Below are 24,866 nucleotides of genomic sequence, written 5' to 3' on the forward strand. Positions count from 1 at the left end.
TAGGTCCTTCCTTGGATCACTTTTCATGCTGGGTTCTTCAAGCTTCTTAGGTCATTGCTTGGATCACTTTTCATGCTGGGTCCTTCAAGCTTGTTTAGGTCCTTCCTTGGATAAATTTTCATGCTGGGACCTTCAAGCTTGTTAGGTCCTTTCTTGGATCACTTTTCATGCTGGGTCCTTCAAGTTTCTTAGGTCCTTCCTTTGATCTCTTTTCATGCTGGGTCCTTCAAGCATCTTAGGTCCTTCCTTGGATCACTTTTCATGCTGGGACCTTCAAGCTTGTTAGGTCCTTCCTTGGATCACTTTTCATGCTGGATCGCTCAAGCTTATTTAGGTCCATCATTTCGATCACTTTTCATGCTGGGTCTATCAGGTTTGTTTAGGTCCTTCCTTGGATCACTTTTCATGCTGGGTCCTTCAAGCTTCTTATTTCGTTCCTTGGATCACTTTTCATGCTGGATCGTTCAAGCTTGTTAGGTCCTTCCTTGGATCACTTTTCATGCTGGATCCTTCAAACTTGTTAGTTCCTTCCTTGGATCACTTTTCATGATGGGTCCTTCAAGCTTGTTAGGTCCTTCCTTGGATCACTTTTCATGCTGGATCCTTCAAGCTTGTTAGGTCCTTCCTTGGATCACTTTTCATGCTTTGTCCTTCAGGCTTGTTTAGGTCCTTCCTTGGATCACTTTTCATGCTGGGTCTTTCAGGCTTGTTTAGGTCCTTCCTTGGATCACTTTTCATGCAGGGTCCTCCTGGCTTGTTTAGGTCCTTCCTTGGATCGCTTTTCATGCTGGATCCTTCAAGCTTATTTAGGTCCTTCCTTGGATCACTTTTCATGCTGGGTCCTTCAAGCTTATTTAGGTCCTTCCTTTTATCACTTTTCATGCTGGGTCCATCAAGCTTGTTTAGGTCCTTCCTTGGATCACTTTTCATGCTGGGTCCTTCAAGCTTCTTAGGTCCTTTCTTGGATCTCTCTTCATGCTGGGTTCTTCAAGCTTGTTTACGTCCTTGGATCACTTTTCATGCTGGGTCCGTCAAGCTTGTTAGGTCCTTCCTTGGATCACTTTTTCATGCTGGGTCGTTCAAGCTTGTTAGGTCCTTCCTTGGATCACTTTTCATGTTGGGTCCTTCAAGCTTCATAGGTCCTTCCTTGAATCACTTTTCATGCTGGGTCCTTCAAGCTTGTTAGGTCCTTGGCTCACTTTTCATGCTGGGTCCTTCAAGCTTGTTTTGGTCCTTCCTTGGATCACTTTTCATGCTGGGTCCTTCAAGCTTGTTTAGGTCCTTCCTCGGATCACTTTTCATGCTGGGTCCTTCAGGCTTCTTAGGTCCTTCCGTGGATCACTTTTCATGCTGGGTCCTTCAAGCTTGTTTAGGTCCTTGGATCACTTTTCATGTTGGATCCTTCAAGCTTGTTAGTTCCTTCCTTGGATCACTTTTCATGCTCTATCATTCAAGCTTGTTTAGTTCCTTCCTTTGATCACTTTTCATGTTGGGTATTTCAAGCTTGTTTATGTTCTTCCTTTGATCACTTTTCATGCTGGGTCCTTCATGCTTCTTAGGTCCTTCCTTGGATCACTTTTCATGCTAGGTCCTTCAAGCTTCTTAGGTTCTTCCTTGGATCACTTTTCGTGCTCTGTTCTTCAGACTTGTTAAGGTCCTTCCTTGGATCAATTTTCATGCTGGGTCCTTCAAGCTTGTTAGTTCCTTCCTTGGATCACTTTTCATGCTGGGTCCTTCAGGCATGTTTAGGTCCTTCCTTGGATCACTTTTCATGCTGGGTCCTTCAAGCTTGCTTAGGTCCTTTTTTGGATCACTTTTCATGCTGGGTCCTTCAAGCTTGTTTAGGTAGTTTTTAGGATCAATTTTCTTGCTGGGTCCTTCAAGCTTTTTTGTTCCTTGAATCACTTTTCATGATGGGTCCTTCAAGCTTGTTAGGACCTTCCTTGGATCACTTTTCATGCTGGGTCCTTGAAGCTTGTTCGTTCCTTGGATCACTTTTCATGCTGGGTCCTTCAAGCTTGTTTAGGTCCTTTTTTGGATTACTTTTCATGCTGGGTCCTTGAAGCTTTTTCGTTCCTTGGATCACTTTTCATGCTGGGTCGTTCAAGCTTGTTATGTCCTTCCTTGGATCACTTTTCAAGCTGGATTCTTCAAGCTTTTTAGGTCCTTCCTTGGATCACTTTTCATGCTGGGTCCTTCAAGCGTCTTAGGTCCTTCCTTGGATCATTTTTCATGCTGGGTCCTTCAAGCTTGTTTGGTCCTTCCTTGGATCACTTTTCATGCTGGGTCCTTCAGGCTTGTTTAGTTCCTTCCTTGGATCACTTTTCATGCTGGGTCCTTCAAGCTTGTTAGGTCCTTCCTTGGATCTCTTTTCATGCTGGATCCTTCAAGCTTGTTAAATCCTTCTTTTGATCACTTTTCATGCTGGGTCCTTCGAGCTTGTTAGGTCCTTCCTTGGATCACTTTTCATGCTTGGTCCTTCAAGCTTGTTAGGTCCTTCCTTGGATCACTTTTCATGCTGGGTCTTTCAAGCTTGTTAGATCCTTCCTTGGATCAGTTTTCATGGTGAGTCCTTCAAGTTTGTTAGGTCCTTCCTTGGATCTCTTTTCATGCTGGATCCTTCAAGCTTGTTTAGTCCTTCCTTTGATCACTTTTCATGCTGGGTCCTTCAAGCTTGTTAGGTCCTTGCTTAAATCACTTTCCATGCTGGGTCCTTCAGGCTTGTTTAAGTCCTTCCTTGTATAACTTTTGATGCTGGGTCCTTCTAGCTTGTTAGTTTCTTCCTTGGAGAACTTTTCATGCGGGGTCCTTCAAGCTTGTTAGGTCCTTCCTTGGATCCCTATTTCATGCTGGGTCCTTCAAGCTTGTTTAGGTCCTTCCTTGGATCACTGTTCATGCTTGGTCGTTCAAGCTTCTTAGTTCCTTCCTTGGGTCTCTTTTCATGCTGGGTCCTTTAAGCTTTTTAGGCCCTTCCTTGGATCACTTTTTATGCTGGGTCCTTCAAGCTTGTTTGTTCCTTCCTTGGATCATTTTTCATGCTGGGTCCTTCAAGCTTGTTTAGGTCCTTCATTATTTCACTTTTCACGCTGGATCCTTCAATGTTGTTAGGTCCTTCCTTGGATCACTTTTCATGCTGGGTCCTTCCAGCTTGTTAGATTCTTCCTTGGATCACTTTTCATGCTGGTTCCTTCAAGCTTGTTATGTCTTTCTTTGGATCACTTTTCATGCTGGGTCCTTAAAGCTTGTTAGGTTCTTTCTTGGATCACTTTTCACGCTGGGTCTTTCAAGCTTGTTAGGTCCTTCCATGGATCACTTTTCATGCTGGGTCCTTCAAGCTTGTTAGGTCCTTCCTTGGATCAGTTTTCATGCTGAGTCCTTCAAGCTTGTTAGGTCCTTTCTTGGGTCACTTTTCATGCTGGGTCCTTCAAGCTTGTTAGGTCCTTCCTTGGATCACTTTTCATGCTGGGTCCTTCAAGCTTGTTAGGTCCTTCCTTGGATCGCTTTTCATGCTGGGTCCTTCAAGCTTGTTAGGTCCTTCCTTGGATCACTTTTCATGCTGGGTCCTTCAAGCTTGTTAGGTCCTTTCTTGGGTCACTTTTCCTGCTGGTTCCTTCAAGCTTGTTAGGTCCTTCCTTGGATCACTTTTCATGCTGGGTCCTTCAAGCTTGTTAGGTCCTTCCTAGGATCACTTTTCATGCTGGGTCCTTCAAGCTTGTTAGTTCCTTCCTAGGATCACTTTTCATGCTGGGTTCTTTAAGCTTGTTAGTTCCTTCCTTGGGAATGAAATTTCTATTATAGACCTAGCTTCATAAATTTTATGCATATTGATTTTAGTGCAAATCGTGTATCCTGAAATATTTTTGGCTTATTGATTGATAAAAAACGGTAAATATGAAAGTTGAAAAATAGGAAGTATGTAAATTAACTGCAATAAAGAAATAAGATTTAACGTCCCAAATAGTCTCATTGTGTTTCAAAAGCATTTAATGAAGAAAACTGTATTTTGGGATATTTTATTTTAGCTATCAAGAAAGTTCTAGAAAATTCCTGTAACAAAAGTCACTCAAGATTTTGTCACATAAAAAATAGAGAGATTCTGGTAACGTTGCTAAATACAAGAAATATTTCTCTAAAATATTAAAATAGTCAAGTGTTTGGCTTAAAAAATGAGTAGGAATATTTTCCCAAATTTGAGAAAACACTAGACAAACATTTTAGTTATTTAAAATTAATTAATATCTTTATGTATGTTAGTTACATATAAACTAAGTAATTTAATTTATTTATTTTTCAACATGAAACACATGATATACACCATGAAGAATGTATTTCTCTCAGTGTAACCTGAGGGTTTGCTTTAAAGAGAGAGAGAGAGAGAGAGAGAGAGAGAGAGAGAGAGAGAGAGAGAGCTCTTAGTTCATATTTCCGGGCTTGAAGTTTTCTTTTCTAATGGTGAAAATCTTACATTGCAACCTTAATGATTCTCGTGCAGTAGAGAGGAATCAAACCACATTAAACAATCTAAACCATTATCAAAAACAGAATACGTACCTTGTCGCAAACGTCGATATTTAATATGTTAGGTCTGATGTAGGTACAGTGGTATAAGGGACACATAAGTGGTTGCAACTGGTGATTGCAAATATTTTAGTGGTTTAATAAATGAGGTTGGTGTTAATATTATAATGATATAGATGTGATGCATGAGAGGTGAATGTTGCAACAATGAGAAGGCTGGAGGCAGTGGAGACGTCGTTGCTGAGGGCAATATGCAGTGTGAATATTATGCAGAGAATCCATAACTTGGAAATATGAAAGAGGTGTGGGGGTTAGTAAAAGTATTTTACAGAGAGCTGAATAGAGGTTTTTGATGTGGATGGAACATTTAGAGACGGTGGAGCAAAATAGAAAGACTTGAATGGTGTATAAATATGAAGTGGAAGGAAGACAGGGTAGGGATCATCCTAGGAAAGGTTGGAGGGAGGGTGTAAAGAATGTTTAGTGTGTGAGAGACTTATCAAGTGTGGATGAGCATGAGAGATAATAGTGAGTGGTGATAAATGGTTTTTATGACTTGATGTGCTGTTGGAGTGTGAATAAGGTAATACTTATGAAGGGATTCACGGAAACTTGTTAGCCAGACTTGAGTCTTGGAAGTAGGAAGTACAATGCCTGCATTCTGAAGGAGGGGTGGAGATATACTGCAGTTTTTAAAATGTAGTAACAGCAAGCGTCTTCCAAGACAATGATGGTAAGGAAACATGATGTTCAGACGCTAATCACAGAGTGTGACAAGGATATCAATGTGATTCCTATAATTAAACTTGTGGTCAAAATGCAAGCACAGGAAACTAGTTGAAGGGAGAGTGGCAGATTTATTGACAAAAAAAATCACTTTTACCGAGAAATAATACATATATCTGGCCACCTTTTGATGCAACCTGTTTGTTCATACCTTTTTTATAAGTATTTTTTAACTTTTAAATTATGTTCAATGACATCAACAAGAGAACAAAATGCCTTACCTGGAGTACACCTGGAGTATACCAGAAAAGGGTTTCGGGGGTCAACGTCCCCACAGCCTGGTTTGAGACCAGGCCTCGTGGTAGATCAGGGTCTGATCAACCAGGCTGCTACTGCTGGCCGCACGTAAACAAATATATGACCCAAAGCTCGTATGAGGAATTTTTACCAGCTAAGTCTATATAAAGACATGAAATATACTTAAGTATATAGTATATAGTATATTAAGTATTAAGTATATAGTTGCCCCAGAGGAGTGTATAATTTAGCATTTCACACTTGAAACAAAATGCTTAGTAGAGATGTACTAACTTGTTTGAGCTCAATAGCCCACCTATCACAGGATCGATTGGTAAATCTAGACAAAGCTCACCACTCTCTATCGGCTTCAGCCAACCTAACTATTAGTGGGTCTGGCTAGACTTACCTGGATATTTGCAGCTGACCCAAATTTTCCTAGTTTGTAGTAGGGAAAATATGACCCCGGTACAGGTGTCTTGAATGGCCTGAAGTCTTGAGTGTCTCGTTCATCACTCCAGCAGTTATGTTAATCGTCGTCATTCACTGCTACAAGTCACAATTCAGTTCCATCATTTGTTTCGTGGTATTTTACACAACAGAAAGACCGATTACACTTCACTGCATAATTAGTTCTATCGGGAATTTCTGAGATTGTCAAAGTGAACAAGAGTCAAGAACACACTAGTCACTACTGTCCCTTTGTCCCTTTCGGTAAGGGAAGATGCCCGCATGAAGCACGTTTCTCCTTCATTCCTTGAAACCACTCTGAGCTGTCCTTTCCTTGCCAAACATCGTCACAGTATTCAATACAAATGGTAGATTTATTATCTCATAAAAGACGACCATTCATGATAGTCTCAAATTGTAAATAAAATAGGTTCTGAGTTTTCCTTAATTTTCCTGCTAAGGGGAAGATAGTATTTACTCTCGTTTATCCCACAGTGTAGTTGTAATGAACACTGATCTCTAGCAATGAGAAGGTGGCGTGATTATGACCCTGGTATCAACATGTGATTCAAATTAAACTGTTTATCAGGAAGTAAGAGTGTCCATTACGCCCTCTTCCTGGAGGGCTAAGTCCCTTATGTCCCTCAGGGGGCTGAAGGGGAGCTGAGAGGGCTGAGAAGATACCCCCTTCTGGAGACCTTTCTCCACACTGGGGGGGGGGATGTAAAAATTCACCACAGGTAAACTATTCATTACTTAATATTATTTTTGTTGAGAAATGGCATTACCAGTTAAGTTTAAAGAGTTTGTACTTAACTTAGAAAGACAACTCATCGCCTGCACAGCCGCCCCTGCAGACTAGGTCTTGAGAAGCTGTCGAAGTCATCTCTCAATGGGCTGTAAAGATTTATAATTTGTAATATTATAAATTACCCCTAAGGGGTGTTATGTCAGAATGTTTCATTCACTGCTTGCTGATAAATTACGTACTTGTTTGGACTCAAAAGTCTGCACCTCACTGCCGACTATAGGTTGATTACAAACTCATTGCGACTCAAGAACTGCGCAGTCCCCCGTACTACAAGAAATTCGTAACCTACCTTGCTCTTGTAGCGTGAGCTGGTGTTCTTCACACCAACAGATATCGGTGACTTGATAGAAGCTGAAGTGTCCTTGGATGTCCACGTCTTCCATAGTCTAGAAATACGCACACTGGTACACTGTGTTCCACAAGATTTGTCTTTATTGTTCACAATCTTATCACTAAAGAAGCTGATCACACTTCTCTTAAGTGTTTATTGTGTTTTATGAGACACTTTGTTCACACTAACGCACAGATCAGTGTTCTCTGTTGGTTATCCTGGAATCAGTGTCACTCTCAGTAGAGTCAAAAGTAATCTGAAGACGCCACAGTGCCCCATGCCATCACTCCCCTAGCACAAAAAAAAGCTGACCTAGTACTTTTGCTTCCTTGCCACTTCCTCGATGAAGCAAAGCAGAATGTTTGATTCTTGCTGTCTTAAGCATAGACAACAATATACACTATCTCTACCATGGTAGTAAAGTGGGAGCAGGATTTTCCTTAATTGTCCTGCTAAAGTAAGAGATGTAATGTCTCTTATTAAACTACACTTTGCAACACTGGACTGCAAGGAGCAATGGTCGCTTGACCACGTCGCATACTCGTACGGCATCTGTGATCAATTACTCACTGTAGCAGTAAACAAGACGCTTGCCCCTTCTGAGAGGGCTGGGCCCCTCAGGGCTGAAAGGGGCTGAAGGGGCTGAAGGGGGCTGATACCCCCCTCCTGGAGAAAATTTCTCCACACTGGGGGGCGGCGGAGGTTCGCTGCAAGTGAACTATTCATCACTTAACATTAATTTAATTTTCTCCCTCGCCACCACTGCTGCTTGTCTTTTCTGAACAGTTTTAGTCTGTGTGGTTTCTGGAGAATCACTAATTTTGTTTTCAACACTGTGTAATTCTAACGGCACTAGTTTATTTATTGTCCGCTTATTCACTACACCTTTGCTTAAAACATCAACTGTCCTGATGATTCCATTTGCATCAGGATATATTGTCACAATTTTTCCAAGTGGCCATTGGGACCTCGGACCATCATTGTCAATAATCACTATGTCACCAGGTCTTAAGGACTTATGATTTTCAGGAACACCAGCTCCATAGAAGTGTTCTCTCAATGAGGTGAGATAGTCTTCTCGCAAAATTTTCTCCCAACATTCAATCACTTCATTCAGGTGTTTGAATTTACGTCTGAGTTGCTCGGGTTCGAAATAAGTACGATCCTCTATGATTTCTTTATCATTCATGGAAGGAACAGGTTCGAGCCTTCTGCCATGGAGTAAATGAGATGGACTTAACACTTCTAAATTGTCCAGATCATCGGTAACATAAGTTAGAGGTCTGTTGTTGACTCTATTTTCTATTTTAGTCACAACTGTACGGAATTCTTCTAAGTCGATTCTTTGACGATGAAGAGTCTTCCTTAAACAACGTTTTACAATGCCGATCATTCTTTCATAAAATCCACCGTGCCATGGAGATTTAGGAGGAATGTATCTCCAACGACAACTGCGTTGATTCAGCATCTGTTGTACTTCTGGTTGATCAAAGATCTTTCTTGTATAAGCAGCACCAGCAATAAAGTTCGTTGCATTATCTGAAATCATCAGTCTGGGACATGCCCTTCTGGCTGCAAACCTTCTGAATAATTTGATAAAGGTTTCAGCAGACATGTCAGTGGCTACTTCTAGATGTACTGCTCTAGTTGAAGCACAAGTGAACAAACAGATGTACACCTTGATGGGAACTTTGTCAACTGTTTTGGTTAAAATTATTGGTCCAGTGTAATCTACACCTGTCACCTCAAATGGAGTGATATGACAAACTCTTTCAGAGGGATGGAGGTGCACCTGGATACTGACATACTCGCATATTGTAGTGACGACAAGTAATACAGTCCTTTATTTGTTTTTTCGCACTTTGTCGACCTTGAGGTATCCAGTAGGATTGTCGTATATGACAAAGTGTGTCAGCTACCCCACCATGTAACACGTTACTGTGGGCGTTTTGCACAATCAGTTTTGTTAGCCAATGATTCTTGGGGATCAATATTGGATGTATGGCTTCTTTAGGTAGTGAAGAATTATGGATTCTTCCTCGACATCTTACAATCTTTTCTGAATCGAGATAAAGTCCTAAAGAATTAATCATAACAGGTTTCTTTGGGGATTTATCTTGTGTTTCCAGAAATTTATATTCTGCAGATAAAACATCTTTCTGTATTAGTTTCACCCAGTATTTAATGGGTTCAAGATATTCATAATCAGGTTTTATTCCTTTAATGAATTTATGGACAAGAGCTGTAACTCTTAAGAGTTTACCCAAAGATGAGTATTTAGATCCATCAATGACTATTTATGTTGTGTCTGCAGTATTTACACAACTTATTTCTGCTGTGTTCAAGCAGACTGTTTCTTCTGGCACAATGTGAGCTTTTTGCTGAGGCCAGTTATTTTCATTAGAGAGCCAGTTCGGTCCGTGGAGCCATAATTTATTATCCACAAATTTCTTAAGTGGGACACCACGTGACATCATGTCAGCTGGATTCTCTTGGGTAGAGACGTGAAGAAAGTGATAATCTCTCTGCATCTCTTTTATTTCTGCTACTCTGTTCCGTACATAGACCAACTTACTCTTATTATTTCTTAACCACAGGGATTCACAACTTATTTCTGCTGTGTTCAAGCAGACTGTTTCTTCTGGCACAATGTGAGCTTTTTGCTGAGGCCAGTTATTTTCATTAGAAGGCCAGTTCGGTCCGTGGAGCCATAATTTATTATCCACAAATTTCTTAAGTGGGACACTACGTGACATCATGTCAGCTGGATTCTCTTGGGTAGAGACGTGAAGAAAGTGATAATCTCTCTGCATCTCTTTTATTTCTGCTACTCTGTTCCGTACATAGACCAACTTACTCTTATTATTTCTTAACCACTGGAGAACTGCTTCATTATCACTCCAGATCACGGTTTTTTCAATAGTGAGATGATCAAGTACTTTGTTGAGATAGACAGCTAATTTTGTACCTACATAGAGTGCTGTCAGTTCCAATTGTGGTACTGTTCTGACCTTCAAGGGTGCTACCCTGGCCTTTGAAGTAATTAGTGTACTTCCTTCAGCATTACTCATGTAAGCTACAGCGCCATAACCTCTAGTTGACGCATCACAGAACACATGTAATGTGTACTTGTTTCCCTCTTGACCTATTTGTCTGGGAAATTTAATTTGATGAAGTTGCTTAAACTCCCTGGATATTTCATCCCATGCTTGACTCATTTCTAGAGGCAAGTTCTCATCCCATCCAATTTTGAGCTTCCATGCATCTTGCATAAGCATTTTACCTTTTATGGTAATTGGTGAGACGAGACCTAGAGGATCAAAACATTGTGATACCTCTGACAGTAAACTACGTTTAGTGAATGTACTGCATGATTTATTGTTTATCCTTTTGAGACTCAAAGTATCTCCCTGTGTGTTCCAATTACGTCCCAGCATATTGTTGCAATCAGGAATTTCATTTTCAGCGAAATCTTCTTTGATAAGTTCCCTTAATTGCTTTGAATTTGTATTCCACATCCTTAGAGGCATATTTGCTTCTTTCATCTCCTTGTTAGCTTCTCTGTATAAGGATTTCAAATCCTCCTCTTTATTCACAGTACCTTGAAGATTGTCCACATAGAAACTTTTCTTTAAGATTTCTTTGAAGGGACTTTCTGATTTCTTCAAATGTGTATTTAGAGTAGCTTCTAGTAAGAATGGAGAGGATGTTGCACCAAATAATACTGATTTGAAACGATAAGTTTTCACAGGACTTTGAGGATCATGTGGATTTTCAGGCCACAAGAATCGAGTATAATCTCTATCTATTTCTTGTAGTCCTACTCTTAAGAAAGCTTTGGAAATATCAGCCGTGTAGGCATATGGGTTTGTGCGAAATTTCATAAGCACGTCTCCAAGCTTCTCAGTTAGTGAGGGTCCGGTCATCAGCCAGCCATTAAGACTTGCTACATCTTTATTTGCACGTGCGCTACAATTATATACAACACGTAGTGGAGTGGTTTCAGAATCTTTTCTGACTCCATGGTGCGGGAGATAATGAGCTTCTGTCTTCAACTTATCTTCGACTATTTCCTCAATGAATTTATTGTCTAACTGTTCTTCTATGATATTATCATAGACAGTCAGAAACTCTGGATTCTTCCTGAGCTCATGTATTTGTGCTTTCATCTGTCCGAAAGCCATGCGATAATTGCTAGGTAGATGTGGTGGATTTAATTTCCATGGTAACCTAACCCAATACTGTCCATCTTTATATTTGACAGTGTCCAAATATTGGTTATAAGTCTGAGACTCTTGTGGGCTTGGTTTATTTACATCAATACCTATCGCATCTAAATCCCACAACTTATCAACTGGTTCATTCATTTCTTCTAGTAATGATAATTTTTCCTGTGGTACATGATCAGTGGTTATTCTCGTAACTAGTACATTTTCCACTGAATCAATATCAGCTTCTTTCCCACTTTGAGAGGGAATGGGACCACATATCATGTGGCCTCCTGTTGTTTTCAGCAAGTGAACATCATGTTTACTTACTATATTTTGCACAAAACAATGATAATAATCACTTCCAATGAATAAATCAATTGGACTAATAGTGTCCGTCTGTATGTCAGGACAGGCTAACTTGACCTTAGCTGCTTTCAGTGCTGCAACTGTTTCTTTTAATCCCTGGATCTGCACAGACTTAGGCAAATCATCTACTACCACAATTTCTACTGTCTTTTTCCTGTTTCCTAGACCAACAGTGATTATGGCTAGGTCATATGTCTGTTTACCAGAATTGTGGAAAAAAACAGCTATATCTAACTGTATTTTGGCATAGGGTTATTTATTCAGTTTCTGCAGCACTGTTCTTCTTATGAAGGACCTTTGTGAGCCTTGATCAAATAGTGTTTGCACATTGGTTTTGTGTAATTTATTAGATAACTCAACTCGAGCTATCGGGAGAGCAGTTGCTTTAAACTTATCTCTCACATTTAATGCTGTTGCTTGTTGACTTCCTGATTCTGTGGAAGTCTGCTGCTGTTCAGCACATAATGTTGTATGATGCATTCCCTTGCATTTAAAACACTTCTTCAGTGAGCATTTACCTCCCTTGTGTTCACCTAAACACGTGATGCACCTTTTCAGCTGATGAACACGTTGTTTACGTGCCTCCACTGATGTGTATTGAATACAATACTGTGCCCAATGTGTTCCATCACAAAGTACACATTTTGGAGTACGTTTATATGCGACAGTTTGTTTACTGTCTGTTGTATTCACAGCTTGATAAATGCCTATATGGAATTTCCCATTCTGTGGTTTAGTGGGAGTAGGTATACTCTTTTTATACTGAGCTGAAGATTTGTTATCCACTGGATTTCTGGATTCTTCATCTTGTCTCATTGCTTGCATGCATGAAACTATTGTTTGTAAACCATTGCTAATTTCCTCACAAGTGAAATAGCGTTTATTGAACATAATATTTAATCGTTCAATAGTTTGTGGTGACAACTTATCTTGTACAATACCACTGATAAACCAATCACATTGTCTTAGGTCATATTTAGCACCTAGAGATCTGAGACTATTGTCTAATGTGATTCTAAATGCCTGTAAGTCTGAAAAACAATGTTTGGGTGGCTTCAAGCTTGATATTAAGACTGCATGTCTAACTCTGGCCTTGCCAGCGTCTGCTAAGACACGTTAGGCTATTTGATAATTGCCTTTAACCACCGGAAATTACTTAATCAGTTCATAGGGTTCTCCCTTCACAAGACATTTAAGATAATTGAATTTAGCAATCTCATCTATGTCAGTTCGTGAATTTACTATGGATTGAAAACCACTAATGAATTCTTCATAATTATGACCTTGGAAAATAGGTAATGACAATGTAGGTAAGCTTGGTAATGGGACACTTGTTGTTGTTACAGGTGTAACAGGTGTTTGACCACTAGTTACAGTAGGTCTCTGTGACAGAGTTTTGTGGCAGATAGCCTGTACTCCTGTCCACCTTAATTGTTGATTACTAAAAGTATCCAAAACATTTTTAATTTCATCCTCAGATGGGTCTGATTCAAGAAATTTATTTTCATAATGTGTATAGTCTGAATTAATTATTTCCAGACGTCGTGGAAGTAATTTAAATTTGACCTCAAGATCATCAAAATCTATGTTTGTATCTTGAGTTAATCCTATACAGACTGAAATTAGATTTTCTAATTGTGTAATCTTAGTCTGTAAAGACTGAAACTGAGTTTTCAAACAAGCCATTTTAATGGTATATTGAAAATTCTAGCACCACACTTAGAGTGTTTAAAAAACACTGTACTGCTATAAACAGCTGAGTTTTTGTTATGCTTAAGTCAGCAATAATCAGTCAGACACTACTGACCTACTAAGCTTAACCTCAGGGTCAATGACCATGAAAGGTACACAGTACATATGGCTCGTGTTTATGGCTTGAGTTTGCTGTGTCAGCCTGACCACGATGGTTAATCGTAAATAACGATGTTATACACTTCATTCACTATACACTATAAATGTCACTGTATAACTGTAAATCACATGTGAATATTACTTACACATATATAAATGTCACTGTTAATATATATTTGAAAGCTTACACTTTATATATAAGTTCCTTTAATATAACAGGTATATCTATAAGAAACAAACTTTAACACAATCTTGTCTCTTAATTTCTGTCTATAAACATTATAAACACTATGTGTATATACACTCAGACAAACCGAACATCACTTGGGTTGTTGTCTTAATCAGCACTTCTTCGAGTTTGGAGCAGTGGATGCCGGGTGCCATCCCCCGTTTTCTTGTTGGGTGAGTCGCCCAGCTCCCGTTTTCTTTGGGTGAACGCTGGGTGAGCGCCCGTTTTCTTTTGGCTGCCCATTCTCTGTGATTGAGTCTGGAGGGACTCATTTATACTGATTTAAATTGTAAAACACTAGCTTTACAGCTTTTTTCGAAGGACCTTGGCTCGTAGGTTATTTGTACACTGTAGTACAACCTGGACCACAGTGTGGCCTTTATCCGGTTCGAGCACGACCAATATGTTGAGAAATGGCATTACCAGTTAAGTTTAAAGAGTTTGTACTTAACTTAGAAAGACAACTCATCGCCTGCATTGCCGCCCCTGCAGACGAGGTCTTGAGAAGCTGTCGTAGTCATCTCTCAACGGGCTGTAAAGATTTATAATTTGTAAGATTATAAATTACCCTTAGGGGATGTTATGTCAGCATATTTCATTCACTGATTGCTTATAAATTACGTACTTGTTTGGACTCAAAAGTCCGCACCTCACTGCCGACTATAGGATGATTACAAACTCCTTGCGACTCAAGAACTGTGCAGTCCCTTGTACTACAAGAAATTCGTAACCTACCTTGCTCTTGTAGCGTGAGCTATGGTGTTCTTCACACCTTCGACAGATATCAGTGACTTGATAGAAGCTGAAGTGTCCTTGGATGTCCACGTCTTCCATAGTCTAGAAATACGCACACTGGTACACTGTGTTCCACAAGATTTGTCTTTATTGTTCACAATCTTATCACTAAAGAAGCTGATCACACTTCTCTTAAGTGTTTATTGTGTTTTATGAGACACTTTGTTCACACTAACGCACAGATCAGTGTTCTTTGTTGGTTATCCTGGCGTCAGTGTCACTCTCAGTAGAGTCAAAAGTAATCTGAAGACGCCACAGCGCCCCATGCCGTCACTCCCCTAGCACAAAAAAAAGCTGACCTCGTACTTTTGCTTCCTTGCCACTTCCTCGATGAAGCAAAGCAGAATGTTTGATTCTTGCTGTCTTAAGCATAGACAACAATATACACTATCTCTACCATGGTAATAAAGTGGGAGCAGGATTTTCCTTAATTGTCCTGCTAAGGTAAGAGATGTACTGTCTCTTATTAAACTACACCTTGCAACACTGGACTGCAAGGAGCAACGGTCGCTTGACCACGTCGCATACTCGTACGGCATCTGTGATCAATTACTCACTGTAGCAGTAAACATTCGCTTGCCCCTTCTGAGAGGGCTGGGCCCCTCAGGGCTGAAAGGGGCTGAAGGGGCTGAAGGGGGCTGATACCCCCCTCCAGGAGAAAATTTCTCCACAATTTTGATTTTCTCACTCGCAATCACTGCTGATTATTTTTTCTCAACAACTTTAGTCTGTGGTGTTTCCGGAGAATTGCTAAGTTTGTTTTCAACACTGTAATTCTATTCTAGTTTATCTATTGTCCGCTTATTCACAACACCTTTGCTCAAAACTTCAACTGTCCTGATGGTTCCATTTGCATCAGGATGTATGGTCACTATTTTCAAAGAGGTTATTGAGACCTTAGACCATCTTGTCAATAATCACTGTCACCAGGGCTTACGGACGTATGATTTTCAGGAACTCCAGTTCCATAGAAATGTTCTCTCAGTGAGGTGAGATAGTCTTCTCACGAAATTTTCTCCCAGCGTTCAATGTTTGAATTTATGTCTGAGTTGCTCAGGTTCGAGTTAAGTATGGTCCTCCATGATTTTTTTATCATTCATGGGAGGAACAGGTTCGCGCCTTCTGCCATGGCGTAAATGAGATGGACTTAACACTTCCAAATTGTCCAGATCATCGGTAACATAAGTTACAGGTCTATTGTTGAGTCTGTTTTATACTTCAGTTACAACTTTTCGAAATTCTTCTAAGTAGATTCGCTGACGATGAAGAGTTTTCCTTAAACAACGTTTTACGGTGCCTATCATTCTTTCATAATATCCACATTGTCATGGAACCTGAGGAAGAATGTGTCTCTAACGACAACTGCGTTCATCCAGCATCTGATGTACCTCTGGTTGATCATAGATATTGTTTATATAAGCAGTTCCAGCAACAAAGTTCGTTGCATTGTCTGAGATCATCAGTCTGGGACATGTTCTTCTGGCTGCAAACCTTCTGAATAGCTTAATAAAGGATTCAGCAGACATGTCAGTGGCTACTTCTAGGTGTACTTCTCTAGTCGAAACACAGGAGAACAAACGGATGTACATCTTGATGGAACTTTATAAACTGTTTTAGTTAAAATTATTGGTTCAGTGTAATATACAACTGTCACCTCAAATGGAGAGACATGACATACTCGCTCAGCGGGATATGTTGGTGGACCGGTATACTGACATAGTCGCATATCGTAATGACGACAAGTAATACAGTCCCTTATTTGTTTTTTCACACTTTGTCGACCTTCAGGTATCCAGTAGGATTGTCGTATATGACAAAGTGTGTCAGCTACCCCACCATGTAACACGTTACTGTGGGCGTTTTGCACAATCAGTTTCGTTAGCCAATGATTTTTGGGATCAATATTGGATATATTATTTTTTTAGGTAGTGAAGAATTATGAATTCTTCCTCGACATCATATAATCTTTTTTGAGTCAAGATAAAGTCCTTAAGAAATAATCATATCAGTTTTTTTGAGGATTTACCCTGTGTTTCCAGAAATTTGCACTCTGTAGAAAAGACATCTTTCTATATTTGTTTTACCCAGTATTTGATGGGTTCAGGAAATTCATAATTAGGCTTTGTCCCTTCAATGAATATGAAGACAAGAGCTGTAACTCTTAAGAGTTTACTCAAAGATGAGTATTTAGATCCATCAATGACTATTTCTGGTGTGTCTGCTGTATGCAAACAGATTATTTCTGCGGAGTTCAAGCAGACTGGTTCTTCTGGTATAATGTGCTCTTTTTGCTGTGGCCACTTATTTTCATTACAGTGCCATAATTTATTATCCACAAATTTCTTGAGTGAGACACCACGTGATAACATGCCAGCTGGATTCTCATGGGTAGAGACGTGGAGAAAATGATAGTCTCTCTGCATCTCTCTTATTTCTGCTGCTCTATTTTGTACACAGACCAACTTACTCTTGTTAATTCTTAACCACTGGAGAACTGCTTCATTATCACTCCAGATCACGGATTTTTCAACAGTGAGATGATCAAGTACTTTGTTGAGATAGACAGCTAATTTTGTACCTATATAGAGTGCTGTCAGTTCCAAAATGTGTTCAACATTGGTCGATTTTCTACCAAGGTGTGTAGCAATCTTTTAAAAGCAAAGGGTAGCCATGCCCCCTATTAAATCATTTATCTATTATATCATTACCATGTATTTTTCAAATAACCATTAATTTTCCAAATAAATGTCTTATTTTATCACTGTTTCACAACCCAAGAACGTTACCAGAGCACTGAAAACTGTGCTAATAATGATTTCCGTGACAAATGAAGCGAAAAACGTGGGAAAATGGGATGCATTCCCCTGGACTCCAAACAACACACAAAACGTTTTAATATAATACATAATTCTTTGAAAAAAAAAAAAATTTTACTTATCTAATATTGTCGATAAAGATACTCTGTGAAATCTAAACTCTAATGATGTTCAGACAGGTAACTATGAAATGGTTATATTAATTCTGATCTGTGTTTGTTACTTTCAAGTCTGGCTGGTGATGTTTAATTTCTTGAAGTGGATGTAAATAGTTGCCGTAGTTCTGCTACACAGTTTGATAGTTACGGTTTGTGATTTGATGTTGAAGTTTAGGGATCGTGTGTGTATTTGCAGCATCATGGCTGATGGGTGCAGTGGAGTTAAGAAAGATTTATCACCAAACAAACCAAATGTTTTCTGACGAATAACCCGCCAGTGAAGCTTTTTCACTCCAGAAAAAAATAAAATAGAGGAATTGTGAAAATGTTGCTACATCAGCTGCCCTTAACCCCCCATAAAAAAAATTGATGACCTTCGAAAATATCTGTCAGTTTGTAAAACATTCATGGATCAATTTTTACTGTTAAAATCGTTTCGATTAATTTATCAGTGACAGCAGGGGGCAGTAAACAGCAAAATAACTTACTGTCGAGATATTCCATGTTTTACAGGCAAATTCATTATATGAGAGCAAAGTTTTATTAGCGTTTTTTTTTTTTGAGAGAGACAAAGAGAGCGGGAGAGAGTGATGGCATTTATGAATAAAGGCAAATGAAAGGATAATACTTCACTAATATCCATAAGGTTTCTTAGGTGCTTGTACAGTAGCAAGCAAGGCAAGTTATATACACTCCAGTATCTCAGTGACAGCGCCACTTCACACGAAATATACATGTATTTACTGTGATGTACAAGCTGACCAATACGGTTACATGTCTAAATTATTCCAAAACGAAAGGCTGGTATATAAGACATAGTAGGTCAACATCATCAGTGTGAAGCATAAGTTATGAATGTTACAGTGAGAAGGGGACTGTCCCCTACCATGTTGGGTGACCCAAAATAAAAGGAAATATTTTAGCCATTATTCATACAATTACTTTCTTGTCAGAAGTGTGCTTATTTTCATAGTTAAAATGTTACACAGAATGACAATATCTTAACCCAACCCTTCAACTTCATACACTGTAGCACTGTATTTTCCAACACCTGCTAACTGGTTTCCCTAAATCCTTTCATACATTTTACCTTGCCCACGCTCCATCAGCACATTATGTCATAAGAAATCACGTCTCTCCACTCTGTTCTAATGCTCTCAGGCAAAACTGTTGGATGTGTAACCTCTAATGCTCAAAATACATCTTATACCTCATAACTCAAACCCTTCCTGTTAAAAAAGACGATGAACATACATATACACTAACAAGTTTAGATAAAGGAATCAAGTGACTCTTATCATACAAAGACTGCACAGTCCAAGTGCCAATACGACTTCTACACAATATTCTGCTTAATGTGTATTTATAATGTACTTCTCTTTACAGGTAACATCATACGAAGATATTCTTTCTACTCCGACTACGTTGATGCTCTGCAGATGTTTCATGTAAGTATTTTACGGAAATTGACAGAACAATGTTCACATTTCCTTATCCACTTAACCAGCGATCATTCGAAGATCAAGCACCCAGCGGTTATGTGGATAAAGAAATGTGAACGTTGTTCTGTCTCTTGAGGCGAGAGAATGTGTCGCAGGATATAATCTCGGCTGGTCGCAGTTTGGTAAATGTTTCAATAAAACTTGTTTCGTGGTGTAATATGTGTTTATATATATATATATATATATATATATATATATATATATATATATATATATATATATATATATATATATATATATATAAATATATATATATATATATATATATATATATATATATATATATATATATATATATATATATATATATATATATATATATATATATATATATATATATATATATATATATATATGTATGTATATATATATATGTAACAAACGCTGATCTCTGGCCGAAGGAGACACGAACCTTGGAACAAGGTAAACAGTGCTTTACCATTCTCACCACACTGTTCAATACCTTGGCGCCCAGCTCACGCTAGACGTTTTGATCAAAGACAGCCAGCTTTCAGGCAGGAGGCTTACAGCTTTTCATCTCATCCTCTGCATGCATCGACCAACTAGAGAATTTAACAAGTGCAGACGGTAAAGCACTGTGTACCTTGTTCCAAGGTTCGTAGGTTCGAGTCTCCTTCGGCCAGAGATCAGTGTTTGAGAATATTTCGCTCTTGTGAATTCCTAACAGAAACAGACACACACACACACACACACACACACACACACACACACACACACACACACACACACTCACACACACACACACACACACACACACACACACATACACACACACATACACACACACACACACACAGATATATATATATATATATATATATATATATATATATATATATATATATATATATATATATATATATATATATGAGGGAAAAGTTCAATAGATAGGAGTAGCGAGGGAATATATAGTAACAATAGTTTCATTGCCGGCTACTTGTTAAGGTAGGGTAAGTCAAGCTCCCGCTATTCCCGCCTTTTTTTTTCCCCCTCCCCGAAAGTGATAGTTTGCTTGCCGGCTACTTGTTAAGGTAGGGTTAGTCCAGCTCCCTCTATTCGTGCCTTTTCTCCCCCACCCCTAAAGTGATAGTTTGATTGCTGGCTGCTTTTTAAGGTATGGTCAGTCTAGCTCCCGCTATCCCTTCCCCTCCTTCTTCCCACCCCCCCGAAAGGTGACGTGTGGGGCTCTGGGCAAACAGTAAATCACTCGACTCACAGCTCCCAACACTACTGTAAGTACATGCCTGCCTTGTATTCTAGTGGATTTATTGGTTAAAAGCTTCACTTTTGACCAATAATAAACTTAGTTCTTTCAGTCTTGCTCTAGGTTGACTGTTGTAATAATCACCACGTCTTTTGAGTATTGTACTTGCCATGGAGAGTGATTATTTAAGCAGTGGGTAACCTGTCTATCTTCTCAGCTTGGATGACAGTGAGTGTCACCTGTCAATCAACGAGTAGAACAGATGGAGAAGGACTAACGTCCAGAAACTTCCCCATTTTGGATCTAATTACCTGTGCACCTGTATGAAATTGCAGGACATAACCCCACATCATTGCAGTGGTAAAGAACCTGCTTTCCTGTCATCGGGATATAATACTCACGGCTATATTATGAAGAACTAGCCAGTGGGTCGTAACCAACACCTGCGACCCCCCACCATCATCAGCAACGGCTACGATTTCAACAACAGTGTCACCAACACCAGACACCCCTATATATATATTAGCGTTGAATTCAGTTATTTATATTTTTCATTTTTCATTTTCTTTAATGTAGGATTAATATTTCATATTTAAGTGTTTTATATTTTAACTTTCTATATAATAAAGTGTTTATGTTTGTTATTATTTCTTTTTCTATTCATTAATTTTCCTGAGGAGGAGCCAGCCTTAGTAATACTTACTGAAGTTGTTACAGGGCTGAGCAAGCCTTCACAAGTGGCGACCTTGCCAGGATCAACTCTACTGAATCAAGATTCAACTCCATCTCGAACCTACCATTGGAACTTCAACGCCGCATACCACAGACGGTTACCACCAGCCATGAGTAATCATTCTCTATGGTAGGACTACAGTACAGGTATTTAAAAGATTTGGTGATTGTTATAGTCTCAATTTATTGTAAGTCAAGTCAGGCAGGATATAATAGTAAATTCTGCCACCTTTCTTGTGAGCTTGAAACACTTTGGAGGATTAGACTCTAGGGACCCGAGATTTTCCAGTGACAATATGTTTCATTGAGCTCTTTATTATATCAAGGGAACTGTCATAGGGCACTCTTGATTTGTTGGTGAGAAGATTGGATGGTCAAGTGACCCCATTCTACTTACTGTTTGCTCGGAGCCGGCATAGAACCCTTCGTTTTCATTAATACATATTGTTTAATTGAAGCAGGGATCGAGCCCTCTGGTTTATTTACAGTTTGAGCGGAGCAGGAATTGAACCCTCGATTTTCTTTAATACCCGTTTCATTTCCCCTGATAATTTAAGTTATTCTTGCAAGTATGGATGAATACCAGTTTTGGATGAACGCTGGAAGTAAGTTAGGAATAACAGGGAAAAATTTAGAATCTTTCATTAGTGCTAAGATCTAGGAAAGACTTGAAAGAGAGAGAATTGAGAGAGAAGAAAGACAGTTAGAAAGGGAAAGAGAAGAAGAAAAGGAGAGAGAGAGAATCGAAAGAGAAGAGAAAAAGGAGAGAGAGAGAATTGAGAGAGAAATCCAAGAAAGTCAGTTAGAAAGAGAGAGAGAAGACAAAAAAGAGCGTGATAGACTTGATCGTGAGGAGAGAGCAAGAGTACGTGAGGAACAAGCTAAGATACGTGAGGAACAGGTTAAATTAAGGGAACTTGAGGAAAGAGCAAAGGACAGAGAATATGAGTTAAGGGAGAGAGAAAAGGATCGCGAGCTCGAACAAACTCGCCTTGAATTAGAGAATAAGAAGTTAACTTTCTCACAACAGCAATTAGATGAAGGAGTAATGGAACAACGTGCAGCTAGTGCACATATTCCAACACCTAATTTACCTCCCTTCACAGAGGGGGAAGACATAACTTCTTACATTATCAGGTTTGAAAATACCGCTACCCTCTGTGAATGGCCTGCTGACACCTGGACTACCAGGTTAGGAATGTTATTTTCTGGTACAGCCTTAAATATCTATGCAACTTTGTCGCAGGATATCATATGTAATTATAACCTACTGAAGAAGGCGATCCTTAAAGCATATCAAAAAACCACAAATTCTTACAGGAAAGATTTCAGGTATGCCACCTTACAGCCTGGCCTGAACTTTCAACAGTTACAGGTAACACTCTTTCGTTTGTTCGACTTTTGGATAGAGAGTTCAGGAATTGATCACAGTTATGAATCTCTTAGAGACTTCATGGTTGCTGACCAGTTCCTGACAGCTCTTCCCCACCAGATACGAACATTCATCAGAGAACGTAACCTGATTAAGGCTGAGGAAGTTGCTGAGGCTGCTGACCTGTATGCCGAGGCTCACAATTCCTATAAAGACCTAAAGGGATCGAACCCTAAGGGCAAGGGTTCATCAGACCTGAAGAAATCGAAGCCTCTAGTGGAAAGTAAAATGACTTCTTTTATTCCTGTTTGTCATTTGTGTGGTGTTAAGGGACATAAACGTCCAGATTGTCCTAAGAAGGTCCAAAAAGTTGGAAGATGTTTTAAAGACTGTAATGACCAAGCACCTTTCTGTTCATGAACAGTTGATGGACTTAATGTATCTACCATTTTACAAGATACTGGATGCACATGTATAGTAATTTCTGATAAGCTGTTCCCTAATCTTAAAGAAACTCATTCCTCTGCTATACTTTCAGACTACTTGGGCCGTACAGACACTTTTCCTACCATCTGTTGTTACATTAGGTCTAAATGGTTCACAGGTTGGTCTGAAGCCGTACTAGCTCCCATCACTTCTTGCTCCATACTAATAGGTAATGTAAAAGATGCCATTCTTCCTTCTGAGGTTGACCTTTCATCACCAAAGATGGACATAGGTGTTTCAGATCCTCTTCCTGTAGAGTCGGAGAAGCCCCTCGAAAGTTCAGATGAGACAAGGTCTCGTGAGATTCATGTGGGATTAAAAACCAGTGATGCTACTCTCGAAAGCGAGGTAGTAGGATCACCGGTTCACTTGTTAGATGAAAGTGAAGATATCACCTCCGATACCATAAATGTCTTGACTAGGGCTCAGACCAAAGCCCAGGCTTCTCCTACTGTCCATCCTTTGATTTTCCCTGACTTTAAGCCTTTAGACATATCGAAGGACTCCTTTGTCAATTTGCAACGTAATTGCCCTTCTCTTCAGAATTGCCATAATGCCGCTAAACAAAATCAAGTTATCCAAAGGAAAAACTTTTCGTATAAATTTGAATATATAAAAGGTATCTTGCACAAGTCAGTATTCAAATTAAATTCAGATGAGACGACTATTCCATCTTAGTTGTTCCAAGTCATTGCAGAGAAACTGTTCTTAAAATGGCTCATGACCTGCCAGTGGTCGTACATTTCTCGCATCGTAAAACTTTAAATAAAATTAGGGAAATCTATTTTTGGCCTAAAATGTCCTCAGATGTCACTAACTATTGTAGATCGTGTAAAGTTTGCCAACTGTCATCCTCCCGAGGTACCAGGCGAGTACCTATGGTCAAAATGCCTATCTTTACGGTACCATTTGAAAGAGTAGCTATTGACATCGTTCGTCCTTTATCTCCACTTTCATCTGGGGGACATAGATATATATTAACATTAGTTGATTATGCTTTGAGTTTCCCTGAAGCCGTTCCCTTAAAGACCATAACTACTACAGAGGTGGCTGAAGCCCTTTTGTCCATCTTCTCCAGAGTGGGCATCCCTAGAGAAATTTTGTCTGACCGGGGGACACAATTCACATCTGACTTAATGCAACATCTCTACCAACTTCTGGGAGTGAAGCCTCTCTTCACCACACCCTATCATCCCAGCTGTAATGGGAGGATTGAGCCCCAGCATTCATTTCTCAAGTCCATTTTAAGGAAACTTTGCTCCCTTAAACCTAAGGAGTGGCATCGTTACCTACCCTGTGCTTTGTTTGCCATGAGGGAAGTTCCCAGTGACTCTTTGGGGTTTTCACCTTTTGAACTTCTCTATGGTAGACAGGCCAGAGGTCCACTGTCCATCCTTCATGACTTATGGACTAATGAGGAGGTAAATGCTGAGGTTCAGTCTTCTTACCAGTTTCTCTTTGACCTTAGATCCAAACTTGAGGAGACCTCTGACATAGTTTCAAAAAACCTAAGCTTGTCAATGGACCAGTACAAAACCTATTTTGATTCCAAAAGTCAGAGGAGAAGTTTCATAGTAGGATATGAAGTTCTTGTACTTTTGCCTATCAAGTCAAATAAATTATTAGTAGCATGGAAAGGTCCATATAAGTATTAAAAATTTGTGGGAAAGTTGACTACCTCATAGAAGTCAAGAGGACACCTAAGCTTTATCATATCAACATCCTTAAGAAATATTACCGAAGAAATTCGGTTAACTGCCTTAATAACTTTGACTTAGTTTTTCCATACGAACATGATAAAACAACTGAAGAATGTAAAGTGTGCGTAATTGACACCTCTCACTTAGACTATGATGAAGAACTACATGACTTGGTGACTCTTGACCACTCGGGCGCAACCAACATTAATATTAATGAATCTTTGGATGACCATAAGAGACATGAACTACTTCAATGTGTGAGTAACTTTTCAGACGTCTTTACTGATATT

General features: G+C 39.3%; 1 protein-coding gene across 1 annotated transcript in view; it reads left to right on the forward strand.

Annotated features, from left to right (window-relative positions):
- The window catches only part of LOC128687922 (pregnancy zone protein), a 245,182-nt gene that overhangs the window by 120,531 nt on the left and 99,785 nt on the right, over nt 1–24,866 (forward strand). The window contains exon 9 of the mRNA XM_070085814.1: nt 18,946–19,007. Coding sequence (XP_069941915.1) covers nt 18,946–19,007 — 62 coding nt within the window. The remainder of the gene's footprint in view (nt 1–18,945; nt 19,008–24,866) is intronic.

The sequence above is a fragment of the Cherax quadricarinatus genome, chromosome 1 (assembly GCF_038502225.1).
Source record: "Cherax quadricarinatus isolate ZL_2023a chromosome 1, ASM3850222v1, whole genome shotgun sequence".
In the NCBI taxonomy this organism is placed as follows: Eukaryota; Metazoa; Arthropoda; class Malacostraca; order Decapoda; family Parastacidae; genus Cherax; species Cherax quadricarinatus.